The 18,962-nt window shown below is 36.8% G+C and overlaps 2 protein-coding genes across 5 annotated transcripts in view; one reads left to right on the top strand and one right to left on the bottom strand.

The window, feature by feature from the left end:
* LOC132795327 (GRAM domain-containing protein 2B-like) overlaps positions 1–7,906 on the bottom strand; it is a 36,827-nt gene extending 28,921 nt beyond the window's left edge. Inside the window, exons 1-2 of one of the 4 annotated variants that reach the window (XM_060805981.1) lie at positions 7,435–7,906; positions 5,297–6,481 (exon numbers count right to left, since the gene is read on the bottom strand). In XM_060805981.1, the coding sequence (XP_060661964.1) occupies positions 5,297–6,297 (1,001 nt within the window). In that variant the 5' untranslated portion in view covers positions 6,298–6,481; positions 7,435–7,906. Of the gene's footprint in view, positions 1–652; positions 670–942; positions 1,097–5,296; positions 6,482–7,434 lie in introns of those variants that run through there. The other 3 variants (XM_060805982.1, XM_060805986.1, XM_060805985.1) reach the window with 3 other exon arrangements.
* Positions 7,907–11,710: 3,804 nt separating this feature from the next.
* LOC132795332 (mannan-binding lectin serine protease 1-like) lies at positions 11,711–13,076 on the top strand. Its single transcript, XM_060805995.1, has 4 exons — positions 11,711–11,966; positions 12,030–12,301; positions 12,369–12,629; positions 12,714–13,076. The coding sequence occupies exons 1-4, from the start codon at positions 11,731–11,733 to the stop codon at positions 12,734–12,736; spliced, it is 792 nt and encodes a 263-aa protein (XP_060661978.1). The 5' UTR covers positions 11,711–11,730; the 3' UTR covers positions 12,737–13,076.
* Positions 13,077–18,962: the final 5,886 nt, after the last annotated feature.

Below are 18,962 nucleotides of genomic sequence, written 5' to 3'. Positions count from 1 at the left end.
ACTTGGGACTCGCTAAAGCTAGATCGCTCAAAGTTGACAGAACAAATGCTTATTTGAACTCTCAGAGGATATAACTGGAAGCAACTAGATCGTATACGAATGTTAGCTTAAGTAATTCAAATTTTGCTTGCAATGTACTTGATTATAAATCAAATTTCCATTCGCTCAAGATTAAAGTAGCTTTTGCTAACAAGTGTGAGCTTTGAGCGAGCTTTAAGCAGCTTTATCGCTAAAGCTAGATCGCTCAAAGTGGACAGAATAATTACTAATTTGAAGCAACAAATTAAGTTAGTATTTAATACTTGATTTAATATAATAAATAAACCAAATCTAACTTCATCAAGATTAATTAAGCTTTTACAGATAATTGTGAGTTTTTTGTGAGCTTTAAGCAACTTAGACTCTAAAACTAGATCGCTCAAAGTTGACAGACCAAATAAATGAAATTTCCAGGCGAAAAAAACCCAGCATTCTCTTAACGGTTAATTCAATTTAGTATTTAATATAATAAAAAATTAAGAAATAGACCAAATTTCATTTCTTTCAAGATTAATGTAGCTTTTGCTAACAAATGTTAGCTTTTAGCGAGCTTTAAGCAACTTTTTCAGCATCTACTTAATAATTGATTAAAATTGGTGTCTTTCAAACTTACCAGTTTCTGCTTTGATAAAGCTTTAATCAGCTTAAAAAGTAGCTACAAAAGCTTCTTTACTACAATCATTTTGCAAAGTGTGTTTCTCGCATTCGACACACCCCAAACACACAGCTGTTTTTTTTTTCGCTGCTTTTTCTGTCCGTTCTTTTCTTAAAACTTTCATCAAAAATATCGCACAAAATCGTCGAAACACTTTCACTTGACAGCCAAAAAAAAACACAACAAGTGAAATAAAAGTTGGCTAGCGAAATATTTGTATAAATGAATTAATGATAATTAAAACATACCCAAAATACAATTTATGAGGCGTGCTTTGTTGCAATGTGTTTAAATAAATACGCCGAGTATTTTTATAACATTTTATTTCTGTTTGTTACTATTTATTATTATGATGATTGAGTGTTTGTTTCTCTCTCTCTGTGTGTGTTTGTTTCGTTTCGTTTTGTTGTGGATTTGAATTCGCCGGCCGCTCAACGGCGACTGAAACTGACTCGACAGACAGACTGAAATATGTGAAATTATTAAAATCCATTCAATGGCATAGCATCTAAGTAGAACTACAAATACAAACACACACCTTATGAGTGTGTGTGTGTTCACTCACACACAGAGAGACAAATAAGAGACTGAGCGGATCGCTGTCAATTGAATGCGAAGTGTGCTTCACGTCTGTAGCTCGCTCGCAACGTTTTTGAATGGAAACAGGGCAACAACAACAACAACGTCGAGAGGGGAACAAAAAAGGGGAAGGGGAGGGTGCTGCTGTGTGGAAGGGGGACAACAAGCTGTCTTTATGGGTGTTGCGAGTGCAAATGCTTTAAATGCAGGCGATTATCTTTAAACGAAACGCTAATCTCGTCAAGACAAAGGTGGAGATGGAAACGGGATGGATTATCAGCCACTGTACATACACAAGTGTATAATCAACGACAACAACTACAACAACACCGTCAGCTGATTGTGCGAGCAAAATTCGCATTGTTCTTTGCCTCAACTGGAGCGCACATCAATCAAACACGCTTTCACGCCTAACCAACAACAAACAGCAGCTGAAAAGCGGAAGCTCAAAAGCATTCGTTGCACTCGATACTCGATTGATTGATGAAAAGTCTGCAAATGTCATAAAATTTGATTAGCTGCAGTTTAACAAGGAAAAGCACATGAAAGCTTCCTAGTGAAGTGCATTAAAGCAGTCTCAGCTGAGAATAAATAAAGCTCGATTGATGGATGAAAATGTTATAGAAATCTATAATCAGACGTTAAATAATTAAAAGCACACTAAAACTTCTGCTTGAAGCACATTAAAGCAGTCATAGCTTAGAATTTATAAAGCAACTTTTCATAATTAGAAAACATTATAAAGAAATCAATTCAACAACACTTTTTAGCATTCTAAAAATAGATTAATTAACTAAACAAATCTGTTTTAGTTTAGGCACTTTCCATAATTGGAAATTATTATAAATAAATCAATTTAATTTGTGTGTGAAAAGCTTATAAAAGCTAATCAAAGCACATTTAAGTTTATCAACTATTTAAAAGTGCTTCTTATTATTATAAAACCGTTTTCGCTAAAAATTTCTAAAGCAACTTTCCATCTCCAATTCAATGTGTTTGTGTAAAGCACATCAAAGCTTCCCAACTATATAAATGAGCTTTTCATTATTATAAATTTGGATTGATTGTTGAACAAATCTGTTATAGCTCAAAATTTATAAAGCAAGCAATAAAAATTGGAAAATTTTATAAATATATCAATTCAATTTGTTTGTGAGTAGTTTCTTGTTATTTTAAAACCACATTAATTGTTAAGGAAATCAATTGAGTAATACAACTTTTTAGTTACACAACATTTTAGTCATTAATGCACATGAAAGACTTTGTGGAAGCACATTAAAGCTGCTTGACTAGTTTGTAAATCAGTTTAAGCCGAGCAATTCTATAGCAACTATTATAAAACGATATCAAAAGATTATGTCTGTCAACCTTTAAGCTTGCCAACTGCATGGCACCGTAATTGGCTTATAAAAGCACATTTAATCTTTGCGCTGTCATAAAGCTTTGTTTTACATTTGATCCACTTGTTTATCGTGAAAAGCACGACAATGTGCAGCAGCACTTTTCATAAACAAACTGCTGTTGATTCTTACTAAGTGTAAATGTTTGTATGTGTGTGTGCATATAAATAATAACAAAACAAAAAAGTGAATTATTTTTAGCATTTTTTATGAGCTGTTTATCAGCTTGCATAAACTTTGCACAGCCGAGAGGCTGAGGCACAGTTTAGTTGCGTTCACTTTGCGTTCGCTGCTGCTGCATTTATTTAGCAAATTTACAACAAATTTGTACATTTGTCAACAAATTGCAATGAAATTCAAAACCTATAACGAACAATTGACCTATTTGTGTTAATGTTATGGCAAGAGTGAGAGAGAAAGAGAGAGAGAGTGGAAGAGTGATAACAAAAGAGCGCTGCAAATTCAATCAACGCGAATGCACTCAAAATATATATTTATTTTTTACACTATTTCAAGTTAAGTGAATCGCCCACAATCGCACAGAGCACACAACAGAGTGCAATGGACAACGGCAACAAATTGCACGCATCTTAATGCTCAATTGCTCAGATTGCATTAAAGCATTGCGGGGGCACTAAAGGGTTAAGCACACTTGATATACTTGATACTCTTCAAGTCTCTCGCTTCAGACTTGACACTTTGTATACATCATATTATATTTGCTTTCTCTTGTGCGATAAAAAGATTTACAACAGCCTTTATAGTTCATTTTGTTCAATAATAGAATGCGAGCGAAAGCAACGCGAATTATAAAGAAATGCATTTCTAGGAACACATAACGAGCATAGTCAATAAAAAAAAAAGAAAAATAGTGGAATTTATAGCGACGCATCGCTCTATAAACAAAATTCATAAACATTTCAAGATTTCGACAATGTAATGTTCAACAACAACATAAATTGCTTTCAACGCGATAAAAAAATCCCACAATATTTTCTGAGAAAAAAGTGAGAAAATAATATTTTGCATATTTCCCAAATGTTTTTCCACTTTTTTTTTGCTAATACGTCACTAGAAATAAATTACTCTATTCAAAAAATAAATCTCTAATTTTCGTATTGTCTATTCAAAAAAGAAATCTTTAAATTGATATCTCTAACTTGTGTATTGTCTCTCCAAAGTTTATTTGTAAGTTGAGCTCTTCGAAATGTTTTAGAATCTGAAAGAATCAACAAAATTTGAAGCTTCTTGTTGTGTGACGTCAATGATAAATTCCATCGCAAAACTTTTGGCAACGGCAAATTGCATTTCAGCGCCCAAATACGATATGATATGGATACCAAATATGTGACGACATTATGCCGATGTTTGCGTAATTACATACTATATACACACACCGACTTATCTGTCTGTCCATATATCTATTTATCGATGTCTCGTCTTGTCATTCAGTCAATCGCTCATTCAGTTTACTGTATTCGTTGGGAATGAGACACACGAATTGAATGCAAATCGGAATATCATCAAGCGGTCTCTCAATTGCCCCCCATTGACGGATGGCCGAATGGGCAATTTTTTTCCCCGTTTGTTGTCCTCCTAAGATCACTTTAGAACTTAGATCAGGTAATACAAAAGCTATCCAGTCACAAAATAACGAGTTGGCATTTTGTCGCTATTTGGCAACTCAATTAGTGCAACATTTTTGGAGCTTCAATTGTTCAATACATTTTTGCTCTCTATGAAAGAGCAAAAAAAAAATTGTAAAAACATGTGCAAGCTTTAAAGCTTATCCAGACACATAAGTATAATTTGTAATCCTTTGTTAAAAACACATTAAAGCTATTAAACTTTTTGACTTGTTTAGGCTAAAATGTATAACCATTCGCCCTTGTCTGGCAATCTATGTAAAACATGAAAAAGCTTCGTACAAATATGTTTTGCTCGTTCAACAACTTTATTGAGGCGGACGGTTTACCGTGAAATTTAATAACCGACGCAATTGTTCAATACATTTTTGGAGCTTGCTTATTGCTGTCTATGAAAGCACATTTGAAATTGGTTCTAAGCGCATTAAAGCTATGAACCACATTAACATTGTAAAAGCGCATTAAAGCTTTACTGATCATTTAGACAAACACGTGTAACCATTAACCCTTTTTGTTATTGTGTGGCTCTTGTCGCTGTTTTATAAAATTTCAATTGCTCAATACATTTTTGGTGTCTTTGAAAGCACATTTAAAAGTTGCTAAAAGCACATTAAAGCTGTACAACACATCAATTGTAAAGCGCAAATGTTTGTAAGCTCATTTGGACAAAAGCCAATACCAATAACCCTTCTCTTATGATCTGTGTAAAAATATTAAAAAGCTTGGGAAGCTCAATTATAAGCTTTCCAAACACTTTTAAAAAAGCAAGCTTTGCTCGTTCAGCTTAAAAGCACATTAAAGCTGAGAAACACACTAAAATCGTAAAAGCGCATTAAAGCTTTAAATCTCATTTAGACAAAACAACTCTGTTAGCTTATGCATAAACTTTCAAAGCACTTTAAGACCGCAAGCTTTTTTCGTTCAATAACTTAATTAAGACTGAAGGCTTAACTTGAACTTGAATAACCGACGCTTACCTATTGGAAAGGCGCCCCGTATCGCCAACATCCTGGGAATGATCGTTGAGCAGCAGGACAACAGGTGTGGGCAGGAACTCGTCGAGTATGTGATTGTGAGCCTGCGCCTTCGTCAGCAGACTGATGGCCGCCGACGAGGAGCACGACGACGTCGTCGACGATGTGGTGGAAGCCGAAGACGTTGTCGAACCATTCGAGAAGACACGCGACTTTGGCGATGGCGAAGGCAGCGGCGATGCTGTTGGCGATGATGCCGTTGAGGCGGCGATCATCGCTAGCTTCGACGAGTGTTTGTTGGAGCCAAAGCTGCGACGTATCGACTGCAGACTCTGGCGCAAAAACGATTCGCGCTTGATGTTGTTGTTGCCGCCCCCCAGACGCTTGGCTGGCGTTGGGGCTCGAGGGGCGATCAGAACGCTGGAAGCCGCCTCGAAGTGTACTTTGGCTGGCAGCGATTGGGGGCGTGGCAATGAGCCACCGTTGGCGTTGGGCAGATGTTGCAACAACTCCTCGTATTCATGGGGCGCATTGCGACGCAAGAGCAACGCTTCCTGTTCACTGATCTCCAGTTCTTCATCCACTTCGTGTTGCTGCTGCTGTTGCTTTGTTGTCTTTGCCTTTGACTTTGTCTTTGTCTTGGGCGGCTTTTGTTTCTTGGGCTTCTTTAGACGCGATTGTTTTTTGTCGGCATCGGGTTGCGAGAGGACCAGGGATGAAATATCGACAAAGGGATCCAAGTCGGGTGACAGCAGCTCAGCTGTTGTCAGCTTGGCACACGTTCTACTAATATTATTATTATTATTTTTACTACTATTATTATTATTATTATTGTTGATGTTATTGTTATTATTGTTATTGATGGTGTTGGTTTTGTCAATGAAGCTGTACGATTTGATGAGAAACAAATTGGATTTGTTCTTCTTGGCCTTCAGCTGCTGCAGAGTGCTCTCCGTGCTCTCGCCCTCGGTTGAAGCTGCCTCATTTTCGCTGATCGTGGACATTGTGCTAGTTACTTTTCCTCTTCCTCTTCGCGTAGTTTCTTCTTCTTTCTTGTTCGACTTTAGTTTGTTGCTTTTGATTTCACAGTTTTTTTTTTTTTGCTTTTTTGATTTGTTGATTACTTTGTTCTTTTGCTTATTTTCACTATCAACAACATGATCATCACATCATCATCAGTTCATTGGACTAGCGCAAAGAAATGATTTCAGGTTATACACGCATTAGTATTAGTGAGCTTTCGAAAGCTTTGTGTGTGTGTGTGTTTGTGGATGTATAACAGTTTGTAGGACACCATAACCCTAAGTAGCACCCATTAACCCCAATGAGCGAGCAAGCGCTATTTTAATTGAAACGCGTCTATAAAAAAAAACTGTTCAACATCGAGATTAATCAAATTTGCATGCAATTATTATTACTTAATATGCAATAAACGGCTAAATGGTCGAGGAGACCATAAAAATAGAACACTTATTCAGACAGCTCTTCAATTTTGTGGCGATCCATCATCGTTTGCGTTGTTGGTGACCCAAATTTACTGATGAAACCGGAAATAGAAATTTTGTTGGTATCGAAATCATCTTAAGCTCCAATTTCGTAGGAATTTGTTATGCATGCAGCAGTCAAAATTAGAATTCGAACACATTTGGTTTTATGGGTAATTTTGTGTTAAGTTTTACAGCTATACTGTTATACAAGCTCGACACTTTTCTCTCATTTAGATTTTCGATTTCGACGCGAAACTTTGTTTTTTTTTTGCAGGTACCACACAAAATGCTGATAATTATTTAGAATTATCAATCATTGCTTTTGTCTAGATTTAGATAATATATAATAGAAGATAGATAATAATAACAGTTGTCGCCCTCTCTTTTTTTTTTGTCTCTGTATACACTGTTGATTTGCATTGTTGTTGAGTTTCACACATCAGCTGTTTGTTCTGTTGCCCGGTCATACATAGATGGCGCCACACAGCAGCCGCCCGGCATTTCAATGAATCCATTTGCTTGCTCGCTCGCTCTCTCCCATTCTCTCTGCTTACACAAACTCTCTCTCCCACCGACAAACACACACACGCACACACACACAGAGCTGTTGTTGGTTTGTTTTGACTAGGCAACAAAAACTCTCTGGGCTTTTACCACATGTTGTTGCTGTTGTTGCTGCTGCCGCTGCTTCTTCTTCCTCTTCTTCTAGTAGTTCTTTGGAGTACAATTCTTATTTTGCTTTTCTGAATATTGTATTTTTGTTTTGTTTTTGCATTTATTTTTGGCCACGACACAACACACACACACGGTAAACGGTGAATGGCAAAATGGGCAACAATAGTTTCCGTCACTTTGCTGCTATATTTTTTTGTATTTTTATGATGTCACTTGAACTCCCGATCGGCGAAATAATGTTATTATTACTACACTGTTTTGTTATTAACGCGCAAACTAATTCAACGTAATTCATATACAAAAAAACCAAGTTCTATGTATGTATGTATAAGTGTGTGTCTTTTTCTGTTGATTGTGTGTTTGTGTGCATATAAATAACTTTTTTTCGTATTTGTTGATAAATTTCCGAGTACTGCAGCAAACAACAAAAACGTTAAAAAATAAACACACACACGCAGCACACACCAAATAGAATAGAAAAAAAAACACGCACACACTAACAAAAAACACAACCAAAAAAAAAAAAGACGAAAGAAACGAAATGTGGAAAAGCGGCCAACGCTGCCTTCTGCTTTGCTGCTGCTTTAAAAAAAAAAAGCTCGCTGCTCTCCCTCGCTCGCTCGCTCTCTCACGCTGTGTGCTGCCCGTTCGCGTTGTCGTTCGCTTTCGCACTGAATTTGAAATTGAAGCGCCGTTGCTGCCAGACCGACAACGACAACGACGATGGCGACGGCGACCGCACGTCCAGCAACAGCAGAAGCAGCGGCGACAGCAGCAACAGCAACAGCAGAAGCAGAAGCAGCAGAAACAGCGGCGGCCTAACAACATCAACAACAATAACATCCGAGACGACGGCGACGCGTCGCAACGGCACTATAAATATGTATGCTTGCCGTGTGTATGTGTGTGTGTGTGTGTATTAAACTTCTTCTTCGATGGGCTGCTTATCATGCGGTCGTGCGTTGGCGTCGCAGCTGCTGCTAGCTAGCTGCCTTGTTATTGTTATTGTTGTTAAGAAATTCAACAATGAAATAGACAGATGAAGAAGAAGCAACACACAAACTATACTCTGATATTTGCGCCCGTTCTCTCTCTCCCTCTCCCTCTTGCTCTTGGAAAGGAGCAGCTGATGGATGTCAAAGAGATCTGCAGCAGAGCTTCAAGTTTCTTTGTCATTGCTTTCGCAAAACTTTTTTGTTGTCTTCTTCTTGGACTGACCCTAAAACTACAAATGTGCCAATACAAACAAACACATGCACACAAGCACACACGTGCAGCTCTTTTTTTTTCTTTCTTTTTTACCTATGATGATGATTTGTCAGTTTTTTCCATTTTGTCATTGTGCAAAAATAATGACACAAAAAAAAGGAAGGGAGAAAAAAAACTAAACAGCATTAAAATAATGCGAAACGACAGAAGTAGGAAAAAAAGAAGAAAAGAAACGTGGTGAATGGTGAATTGCATGTGCTTCACCCTACCCCCACCTCCGCACCCACCCACATCACGCCCATAGAACAGAGCACAAGGTTCTGTTCAGCAGTAATTGAACTTTTAGCACATTATTTTTGATAAAAGCGCAAAGATAAGTGCGGCCCATTTATCGATATGGCAGCACTGCTTTGCCTGCGCCTGGGATGTGAGGTGACATTATGGCACCATTCCTCACACACACACACACACACACACACCTATACAAGCACAGCTGCCAAGTTCGACTGCTTAACCTAACCCCTCTAGTCATGGTCACCCCAAAGCGGCCTCTGGCGGCCAGCTCAAAACCGCAACATCCAACCCACCACAACAACAACAACAACATCAGTTGGAACCTTCGCTTTGTCTAACTTTTGATCTGATACCCTTTAATTATCAGCAGCTTAAGAGGTTGTTTGTATTAATTATGAATTTTAGTGACTTTTAATATTTCATAAGTGTGACCGCATTTACATAATAATAAAATAGTACAGGCCTCAGACATTTTCCTTTCAACTTATTATATATAATATTAGGTTGATAGAAAATTAGTTTTTATGATGCACAATTTTTCTCACAAAAATCTAGTCTTACTATCAAGCTTTAAACACAATGTTTAACGTATTAAACTTATTTTTTTTAGAACTGTCTATAACTCACACTGTACAGTTTTCCAGTTTACTCTATTGAACATTTTTTTATCTAGAAATGTCTGTAAGAACTCGTATTATTATAAAGACACATATAATATGAAGCTTACGGCGACATTTTAAGATTATCTTTGAAAGAATTGCGAGATAATTCCGCTTGGATGGCGATAACAAGTTGCTTGCACATTTTTTTTTTTTATCAAATTCTCTTGTTTATCACAGGAAGAATGTTATAGAACTGGGATCGTATGAACATTAACCATTAACACTTTACTTTTAGAGAAACAGAATTAATTTTTGTATTCTACACTACTTACAGGGCATCTCTAAGTCGAGTACTTGCATTGCAAATCTTTATGCTTTGTTTTAATGTGGGGCGTCACTTTCATGGGGCGTTTTTTTTTTGTGTTTGTTTTTCGGTTTAATAGTCTCATTAAAAACTACAATATTTCATCTATCTATAGAAGTGTGTAATTAAAAAGAAGATGAAGAAAATCCGAGAGACAATGACACACTTGTGTCTCAAAACATGCATATCAAAGATGACAAAGCAAGGAAATTTCATTTGTTTTTTTTTTTTTGTAGAGAAATCACAGAAAAGAAAAGCTCTTCAAATGCAATTAATAAAGTTAAACAACAACAAATTTTCAAGATAGTGTCAATAATACGTCACGATTGATAGAACCCCTTGCGTAAGAGCCAATTGCTAAGCGTTATGAAAAAAAGCAAAAGGCAAATACAAATAAAAAAAACTGAATTAATCTTTGTACTCCTGTTGGCAAAATCATATGACTAATGCCTTCCAGGTGTTAAATGCGACGACAACGCGCGACAAGTCAACATACAATATGCTGTACACCTGGTCGGAATGAAGCCAGCGAGCAAATAAATTATGATAGGAACCCCGAAAAAACAGAAAAACTACACACTCACCCACCTGTCTATCTATCTATATCAATATCTATATAGCCATTGCCGTGCAGGTGGTCTCTGGCACTGACATTGCTTGTAATACTAATGAATTTCCAATTGAGACCCGGAAGAATACGACTTATAGAGTAGAACGTGGTCTAACACCTGATAAGTGACTAATAGAGGTCGATAACTTTCGGATCGCAATCTAACGGACTCTTTTTTTAATTGAGTAATGTCCAATCTAGATTTTTCACATCTTTAACTATTCTATACTATAAATAGTATTTGCTATGTTATCAATAGTATTCTACCAAAAGAAAGTAATTAAGTGATTTGTTGGCTTTGAATTATTGCAGATCGTATGATATATATAATATTTATTTTACAAAGTGAATTCCAAACCTTATTCCTTATTCTACCATACTGCAAGTTGCAAATTAATACACTGCAAAAAAAGAAGTTCTAAAATCAATAAGAATTTAGGTTTCAAAAGAACATGAAAATCCTACTTCAATAACATTTAATATAAGACTCAAAATCGTATAGTTTTAAGACCAAAACCATTTTATAATAAGACCACTTTATTAATTTTTATTTTTATACTATTATATTTTATTGTTTTTTGTTTTTAATACTTTTTTAATTAATTAGCGCACTCAGTCATTCAGTTGTAGTTGTATGTTAATCTCTTTACCTACGAAATACTTATCATCGACCTTTTTTTCTTAGACTGCAATAGAATGGAACGAAGCTTTGAACGAAAACACTCAAAGCCATATAAAAACTTTATAGGAATTTCGATTACAGAACTTTGTAACACTATTAATGGTTACATTTTGAGAATTTTGGAATATTTTAGATTAATGTTCTTAGCTTTAAGAATTTGCTGTTAAAATATTCTTATTTTAAGAACACAATTTTTAAGACGAATGTTTCTAATTTTAGAAATTTATCTATTTTCAGTGTGGTGTATATCATTTACAGACTTCATGGTTTCGAATTAGTGCAGATCGTAGATTTAATATTTAGTTCACAAAGTGAATTCTAAACTTTATACTTTATTCTTCTATAGATAAGATTCTATATTGCAAGTTGCAAATTGTTACTAATTAACAAAGTCGACATTCAATTAACGTTATCATGCTCGTAAGTCCATCAACTAGTTGCATTCTTTTAAATACTATAGCTTAAAGATTGAATTTGTTCATTCGATATTTCAGTTCTTGTACTAACATTGAAGATGGTGAAACAATGGAGTTGGTTGCAAACTTTCTTGACTTCTCTAATCCTATTTTGGAACATCCCTGCTGAGCACTTGACATTGAAATGGGCGATTCCCAAACAATTTCCATATCAAGTATTTTATTCGATAGCCAATTATTCTCAAATCGATATACAATGGAGTCCTCAGTGTAGCGGCACAATCTTCGCAAAAAATGGAATTGGGACAGCAGCTTCTTGTCTGGACACCAAGTTGTAAGTGTTGGGAATTTCAAATAAATTTTAATTACAACAAAATTCAATTCTCTTTCTTCTAAGCGATTTGGTACGCATTTACTTTGGAGCCGTCAATATTTCAAATCCATATGAAATAGGACAAACTCATGTTACCTTAAATCGAAGCGAAATTGGTTTTGTGCGGTGTGCACATTATAATCCTGTTACCTTAGAGAACAATATAGGGATAATTATACTACCCTATGATCTGGAATTCAATGAGTATGTTCAAGCAGCTTTACTACCAGGCAAATCCGATATTAGTTCCTACGCTGGCCAAAATATGATCATATCTGGTTGGCATAAAAGTTATAGTACGTATATTCAATTCATAACTGAATTTTACATCTATATAAAACAAATATTTATTAATTTGAATAGAGAACTCGCCGGACATGGTTTTAGGATTTGTGGAAACGCATGTAACAAAATTCGGTAAAGATTTGTCTATTTTACGTTATAAAAAAGATCTAGCGGACGTGGCAAATGTTGGAAGTCCCATCGTTATACACAATGCAAATGAATCGCAAAATATTGCCGTGGGAATGTTTGTTACACCTAAAGCACATCTAAAACATATGAAACGTGGATTCTTTGTCAATTTATATCAATTTATTAAATGGATTTTCGATGTGATCAATGGTAATTCAAGTAAAACTAAATACAGATCAGCGATATAAATTCATTGTGAAAACTTTAATTTCTTCTTTTTTTTTTTGATTTTAGGAAAAATCAATGCAATCGGATAGATTAAGGAAACTGAGTTAAATTTCAAGTACTTGAAGAAATCAACGCTATAATTTAAAAAAAACAATAATTTCTCTTTAATAGCCAATATTCACATCGATTTAGTTTAAAATATATCATCTAACCACACCGAACTTACAGACAAAGAGAGAGTGAAGATCAAGTATGACCATACGAAAAAGTAAAGGATAACTGAAACTTAATTCGGTCACTTTTGTTATGCATACTATGGCCACACTTACAACAATTTCAAATCAAGTTCATGTATACGTATTCAGTGTTGGTAAATAAAGAATTCAACTACGTAGAATTCTGCAATAAAAATAGATGCTTTTATCTCGATTCGTGGGCTACGGATGATAAGTTGACTCGTCTTTTGGGAAAAGACCACCCGGCTTTCAACTGACAGATCCATTTTAATGCGCAACCAAATATTTTGACACAAGTCATACAAATTTATGATCTATATATACAGTTGAATATATATGTAAGTATTCTGTGAATGGAGAGCTTCATCATAGCTATCAGTCACGAGCAAAGCGAGTTGATGTCAAGAAAACTGAGCAGCTCTGTTATTTACTTTTGCCGACGCCTCAATACGCTTCACAATGCGAAAATATTTAATTAGTTGCGAAAATATTAAGTGTGAATAATAGAGATACTCGCATCTAGGGTATATTAATAATAAGAAGAAGACAAGACAATTTTGATGACGAAAGAGTTTTCTAATCAAAATGAACTCGCTCTTTGGCTCTGGGATTGGAATTGACGCAGGCAAATCGGCATGCTATATATGCCTGATCTATATATAGCAAAGGCACGTCTATCGCTATGATAGCGGGGGTCTAATACTCTGCTTGTGTGTAGTAAGATGGAAAGATTCATGTTACATATATTATGTATGCATAATCCACTTTTGTATTTTCGGGGGCGATACGTGGAAGATTGCGTGGACGATGTACTCAGTGAAGAAATGTGGCAGAAGTGTGATTAAGTGATTTGCTATTATTGTTTTCATTCCAAAGTCGTTCAAGTCGTTCATTGAGCCCAATTCTCAATCTGATGACCTAGGCAGGCGTATCAAATAATCAGTTTGTATAGTACATACATACATATAACGACTTTCTGAACCCTGGAGTACACTCGCAAGAAGAAGAGATTAAATCTCTAATTCAGCAGAATGTTTATATAAAAACACTTTTGTCGTCCCATTATATTATATTATAGATTGTTATTGGTGTAATTGTTTCGACGCACACCTTAAACATCTGCCCATTAAGTGTATGGTAACTGATGTTGATGATGATGATGATAATGATGACGATTACGATAACTATTATTGCTTGATATTATCATATCAATTATAGACTCACCTCGAGTGCTTCCGCTTCGCATTGTCGCCTAGCGAACCAGTTGTGGCAAGTTGTGTTAATCTGTGGAAAGCAGATGACAATTAGAAACACTTGAATTTTAAGAAAATAAACATTGTCTAATCGAAAGTCATCAATATTATAATGTAAAGGGAATTTTATATAAATACTACATTAGTAGCACAAATATTAATCGTATAAACATAAATTAAATATTATATTATATTATTATACACAATATATATTATAAGCTAGCAAATTTACTTTTGAATATACATATATAAAGTTATGTAAAAAAAACTTATATTATCGATTATCGCTTTGAAAAATAAAATAGCCCTGAAATTTAAATTTTTCAAAAATTAATTAAATTAATTATGAAGAACACTTTTCACATAGTGTGGTTCCACTGTGCGAACCTTGACACAGCCAGGTACAAAGCTAAAGGTTGCGCTTTGTGCTTTGCACTTTCATAATTCACAATTACACAATCAGAAGGAAGCCCCCCTGTGTGCGTATAAATATGTGTGAGTTTGTGTGTGTGTGTGTGGTGGACTGGGCATGGCAAAACACAGCAGAGGTAAACTGCAAGCAGCAGCAGCCCACATTAGGCAATATAATAAACAAACAACAACAAGATTCAGCTCTTCTTCTACTTCCTCTCATCACTTTGCCCAAAAGCCGACACACGCACATACATATCAAATACACGCGCGCGTCCTCCGCTGAGAGAGAGAGTCAAAGAGAGTGAGAGTGAATGTTGAAGGTGAAGAAGGTGGAGTAGATGAGGTGAGTAGGCGGAGGATGTTGGTGAGGGGGGAGGTGGTGGAGTGCTGCTCACCTTGATTTCGCATTCGCACACAGATTTTTGCCAAATTTTCGAAATAGTTTTACATGCTGTTGCGTTTGATACAAGTTTTCCAAACACTTTTTGCACTTTTTGTGAATTGTTGTTGTGTTTAGATTGCTGTGCGTGCGCTTTAACTTTTCGTTTTGCCTTTCCTTTTGTCGCTACAGTTATTTTTCTTCTTCTTACACACACGCTAGGCGACCACACCACAAGAGAAAAAAAAATGGCAAATGGGACGCGCGACTATGAAGAAGACAGACAGTGGACAGAACGCAGCGGTCGGAATTGCGTGTTTAGCTTAAATGGCGCGCACGGAAAAAAAACCAAATTCGATTTTATTGTGTTTCGGGATAATAATCGAAATATAAATTTCGCGAATATAATATTCGAATGCCGTAAGTTTCGTTAACAACAACGCGCCGTCGAGTTCACTACACAAATAAAATGTGAAAATAAAGCCGCTGCTGCTTGGTGCTCTTTTGTATGTGTGTGTGTGCTTGCTACACTTCTGCTTTTGCTTCTGTTTCTGCTTCTCTGTCTATGTGAGGCATTATGACATTCACAGCAGCAGCAGCACCAGGCAGCAGCAAGTAGCGTCGTGAGCCTGCAGCGACGTCGCAGCTGCTGCGCTGGGTGGTGGTGAATTTAGTGTCTGTGTGTGTGTGTTGTGCGGGAGAACAGAACGAACCCACTACAGTGGGCGCCAGATGTGTAAGCTTGCAAGCAACCCTCGAAAAAACACTGTTACAGTGGTACACGCAAACATTCGCAAACGCTTTTGCTGGTAAGTCCAATTGGTATTTTTACTGTTACACACAGCTTATGGAAGGCGAACCCCCATTTATAAAATGGCGAGTCCATAAAAGTAGATTTTGCAAAGAAAGAGAGCGAGTGACCAAGCAAAACACCCCATGGTGCTGTGTGTAGAGCGTCAGCAATGCATGTTGGAGAGCAGAATATGCAAATAGAAATTTTATACATACATACATACATACATATACCGTGTACATATAAGTGTGTGTGTTGTTGCAGGCGTCAGATGTCTGTGTGCAAGTATTGGTGAGCCGCGCTCAGATGCTGCTTTGGTGGCCGGCATTTTGTCGCATACTCTCTCTCTTCGTGAGAGGAGCAAGGCTTGTTTTCTTTTACCGCAATCTGCGCATGCACACACCTACAAGCAAACACATGCATGTGTGAGCGATTATGTAGGAGGTCAGGAGCAGCTTGTCTATGCTGTTCAGAGTATGTATGCATGTGTGTGTCAGTCAAGTTGTAGTTGTTGTTGGATGCCGTGTGTTGTGGGCGCGGCTGTGAGATGCACACGTGATGTCACCGACTATCGTGTGTTGTCGTCGACGTCGTCCCCCCCACTAGGTTTTACATTAATTATATTCTAGTGCTTTTAATTAATGACTGCAGATGACTTGGCAACAAAACTAAATTAACAGACTTGCTGCTAATCGCATGTACACACGTATCCACACATACATACATAGATACATACACACACGCATTGTATGTAATTGTTTATTTTTGCTCGCGTGATTCGCGTGACTCAAGCGATCTCTCACAGCGTGCGCTCATCTCTAACGCCGCGGTGGCGGCGTCAATTGCCAATTGGTGAGTGAGAAAAGCAAAAATGCAAAGACGCAAAAGGTCAAGCTCATTAGCAGCTGATGTAAGTTTGCGGCACTGCCATCTATCGGCTGTCAGCCGCAACCAATCACATGCTTTTCACTGTGTGTGTGTGCGTGTGTATTTGTATGCATTTGTTTATTGTGCAAACGAAAACAAAACGAAAAGCACATGCAATAAATTAATTGGCAACGAATCGTTGGAGAAGAGGGGGTGAGGAAATGTTCAAACAGCGCCAAAAATGTAGATAAACAAAACCAAACTAAACGAAATGCAATGTTATTGCAAATGTTTTACAAATACCAACAACAAAATATTTCAACAATAACAATTACATGCAAATTTTAATGCCATGACCCAGCAGAAAAAGGTGGCTGGGGCGCAGGGGGAGGAAACTAGAGCGCAACGTTGAGAAATGAGGTCAACTCTGGGTTTTGCTTTGATCATACATAAGTTCATCAAACACACATGCACAAGCGACTTAAAAGCTTTACAGCCTGCTTTGATCAACCAACTAAAGCTTACCGTTCCTCGCTGGCACTGAAACCGACCGAAGCCGAAGTCACCTTGAGTGTTTGGCGCAAGAGCGAGCCCAACACACTTCGTGTCACTGTCGGCTTTTTTACCGTTGTGATTGGGGCTGCGACTCGGATCTGTATTGCAGCGCGGTCGAAAGATCTCGTTGAGCTGCTGCTGCGACGTTGTTGTTGGTCTGGGGGGTGGACGCTTACGCAGCGGCAGTGGCGAAATCGAGTCCTGCGTCGGCGTCGACGTCAGCGGAGGAATCGATTCCTGCTGCGTCGGCGTCAGCGAATTGGCGCGCTCACGTTCGCGACCGCGGCGACAAGGCGAAGCCGACCGACTGCACACTCGGCTGCTGCTGTTCGACAACTGCTGCTGTTGTTGATTTTGCTGCGGTTCGTTAGTTTCGTCGTGTTGAAGCGCGGGCGGGGAAAGGTAATTGTAATTCATGCTTAAGAATTATTGATAAAACCTTTTCGCTGCTGTTCTTGTTATTGTTATTGGTTGTTGTTGCTGCGTTTGCTTTGCGTAACGGTAAATCAGAACACGACGTGGGTTGTGCTCTTATGAGCGCGGGTAATCAACGAATGGCGAATGTTTCAGCTCCTCTGCGATTCTTCGACAGCTTTTTTTGTGTGTTTGGCAACCAGCAACGTTAGCATGCCAAATGCATGCCCCTGGGTGTCCCCATGGCCCATACACACAGACACACACACAAACACACATACGCTCATTATCGAATTGACAAGAATATTGGCAAGCAAATGGCCATAAAAAACAGACTAAAAAGCTGAAACGTGCAATTAACTCGCTGTTGATAACGACTGAATACCCTTTCTTCGATTGCGAAATATCAGAATATCAAATATCATCACATCTAAAAATGTATTATATTTAATAAGCATTTTTCATTATATCAAAATTTTATTTATTTGTTCAACGATGATTTTTAATATTGTACAAGTTTCTGCAAATTTCTAATATTTTATCAAACGTTGGAAATATAATATAAAAAACATAAAAAGTAAATTTGTTTTTAAATTTATAAATATAATATAAATGTTAAATACTTTTCCATTAACAAACTCTGATTTTTAAGTTTGCTGAAGACAACCGATAAACTCTTTGCAAGGTTGTAAAGAGTAGTCTGAAAACGAACATAAATAACAGACTACCGATGGTAGATAGATAGATACGCCGATAGGTAGAGCTATAGCTATGACAAAACAATTGACCTTGCACTTACGTTTCTCACCCACAGAGGGCGCATTTTTTACGCAGCTTACGAGGGGGGCTTAACACTTGAAGCAATGATGAAAATGCAGTCTTGAAAAAACCTCATTTGTTGCAATGCAGTTAAAATGTTTTAATACCGGTTTTTCCACCTTGAACTTAACCTTGATAATAGACGACTTTCTATTTGAGAAATGCTTTTTAATATATTTTCTCTTTTACACTTTTTTTTAGATTACGATGAAACGTCTTCTATGTGGTTCCTGAAAATATGCTACAATTATGTTATATGCAATGAACGAAACGTTTGCAAGATGTGTTGTTTTTTTTCAGTAAGTCGCTTTTTAATTTTATTGCATTTTTATTTTATTTTTTTTCAATGTATCGAAGAAAAGAATTCCCATTCAAGTTGATTTGCTAAAAAGTCTTAAGATAGAAATGAAAGACACGTGAATATAATTGTATTATTTAGCTTTATTTGCCATTCTTTACTAATTCATGTTAAATTTCGTGCTAATTATTTAGTTTGTTTTCATTAATTGTTGTTTTATTTATTTTTCGTTCTATTTGGTTTATGGGAATCTCGTTTATCTTGTTTTTTCTGTGTATGTGTGTGTG

This window comes from Drosophila nasuta, chromosome X (assembly GCF_023558535.2).
Source record: "Drosophila nasuta strain 15112-1781.00 chromosome X, ASM2355853v1, whole genome shotgun sequence".
Taxonomy (NCBI): domain Eukaryota; kingdom Metazoa; phylum Arthropoda; class Insecta; order Diptera; family Drosophilidae; genus Drosophila; species Drosophila nasuta.
The sequence above is the reverse complement of the archived record's forward strand: the minus strand, read 5'-3'. Positions and strand labels throughout refer to the sequence as shown.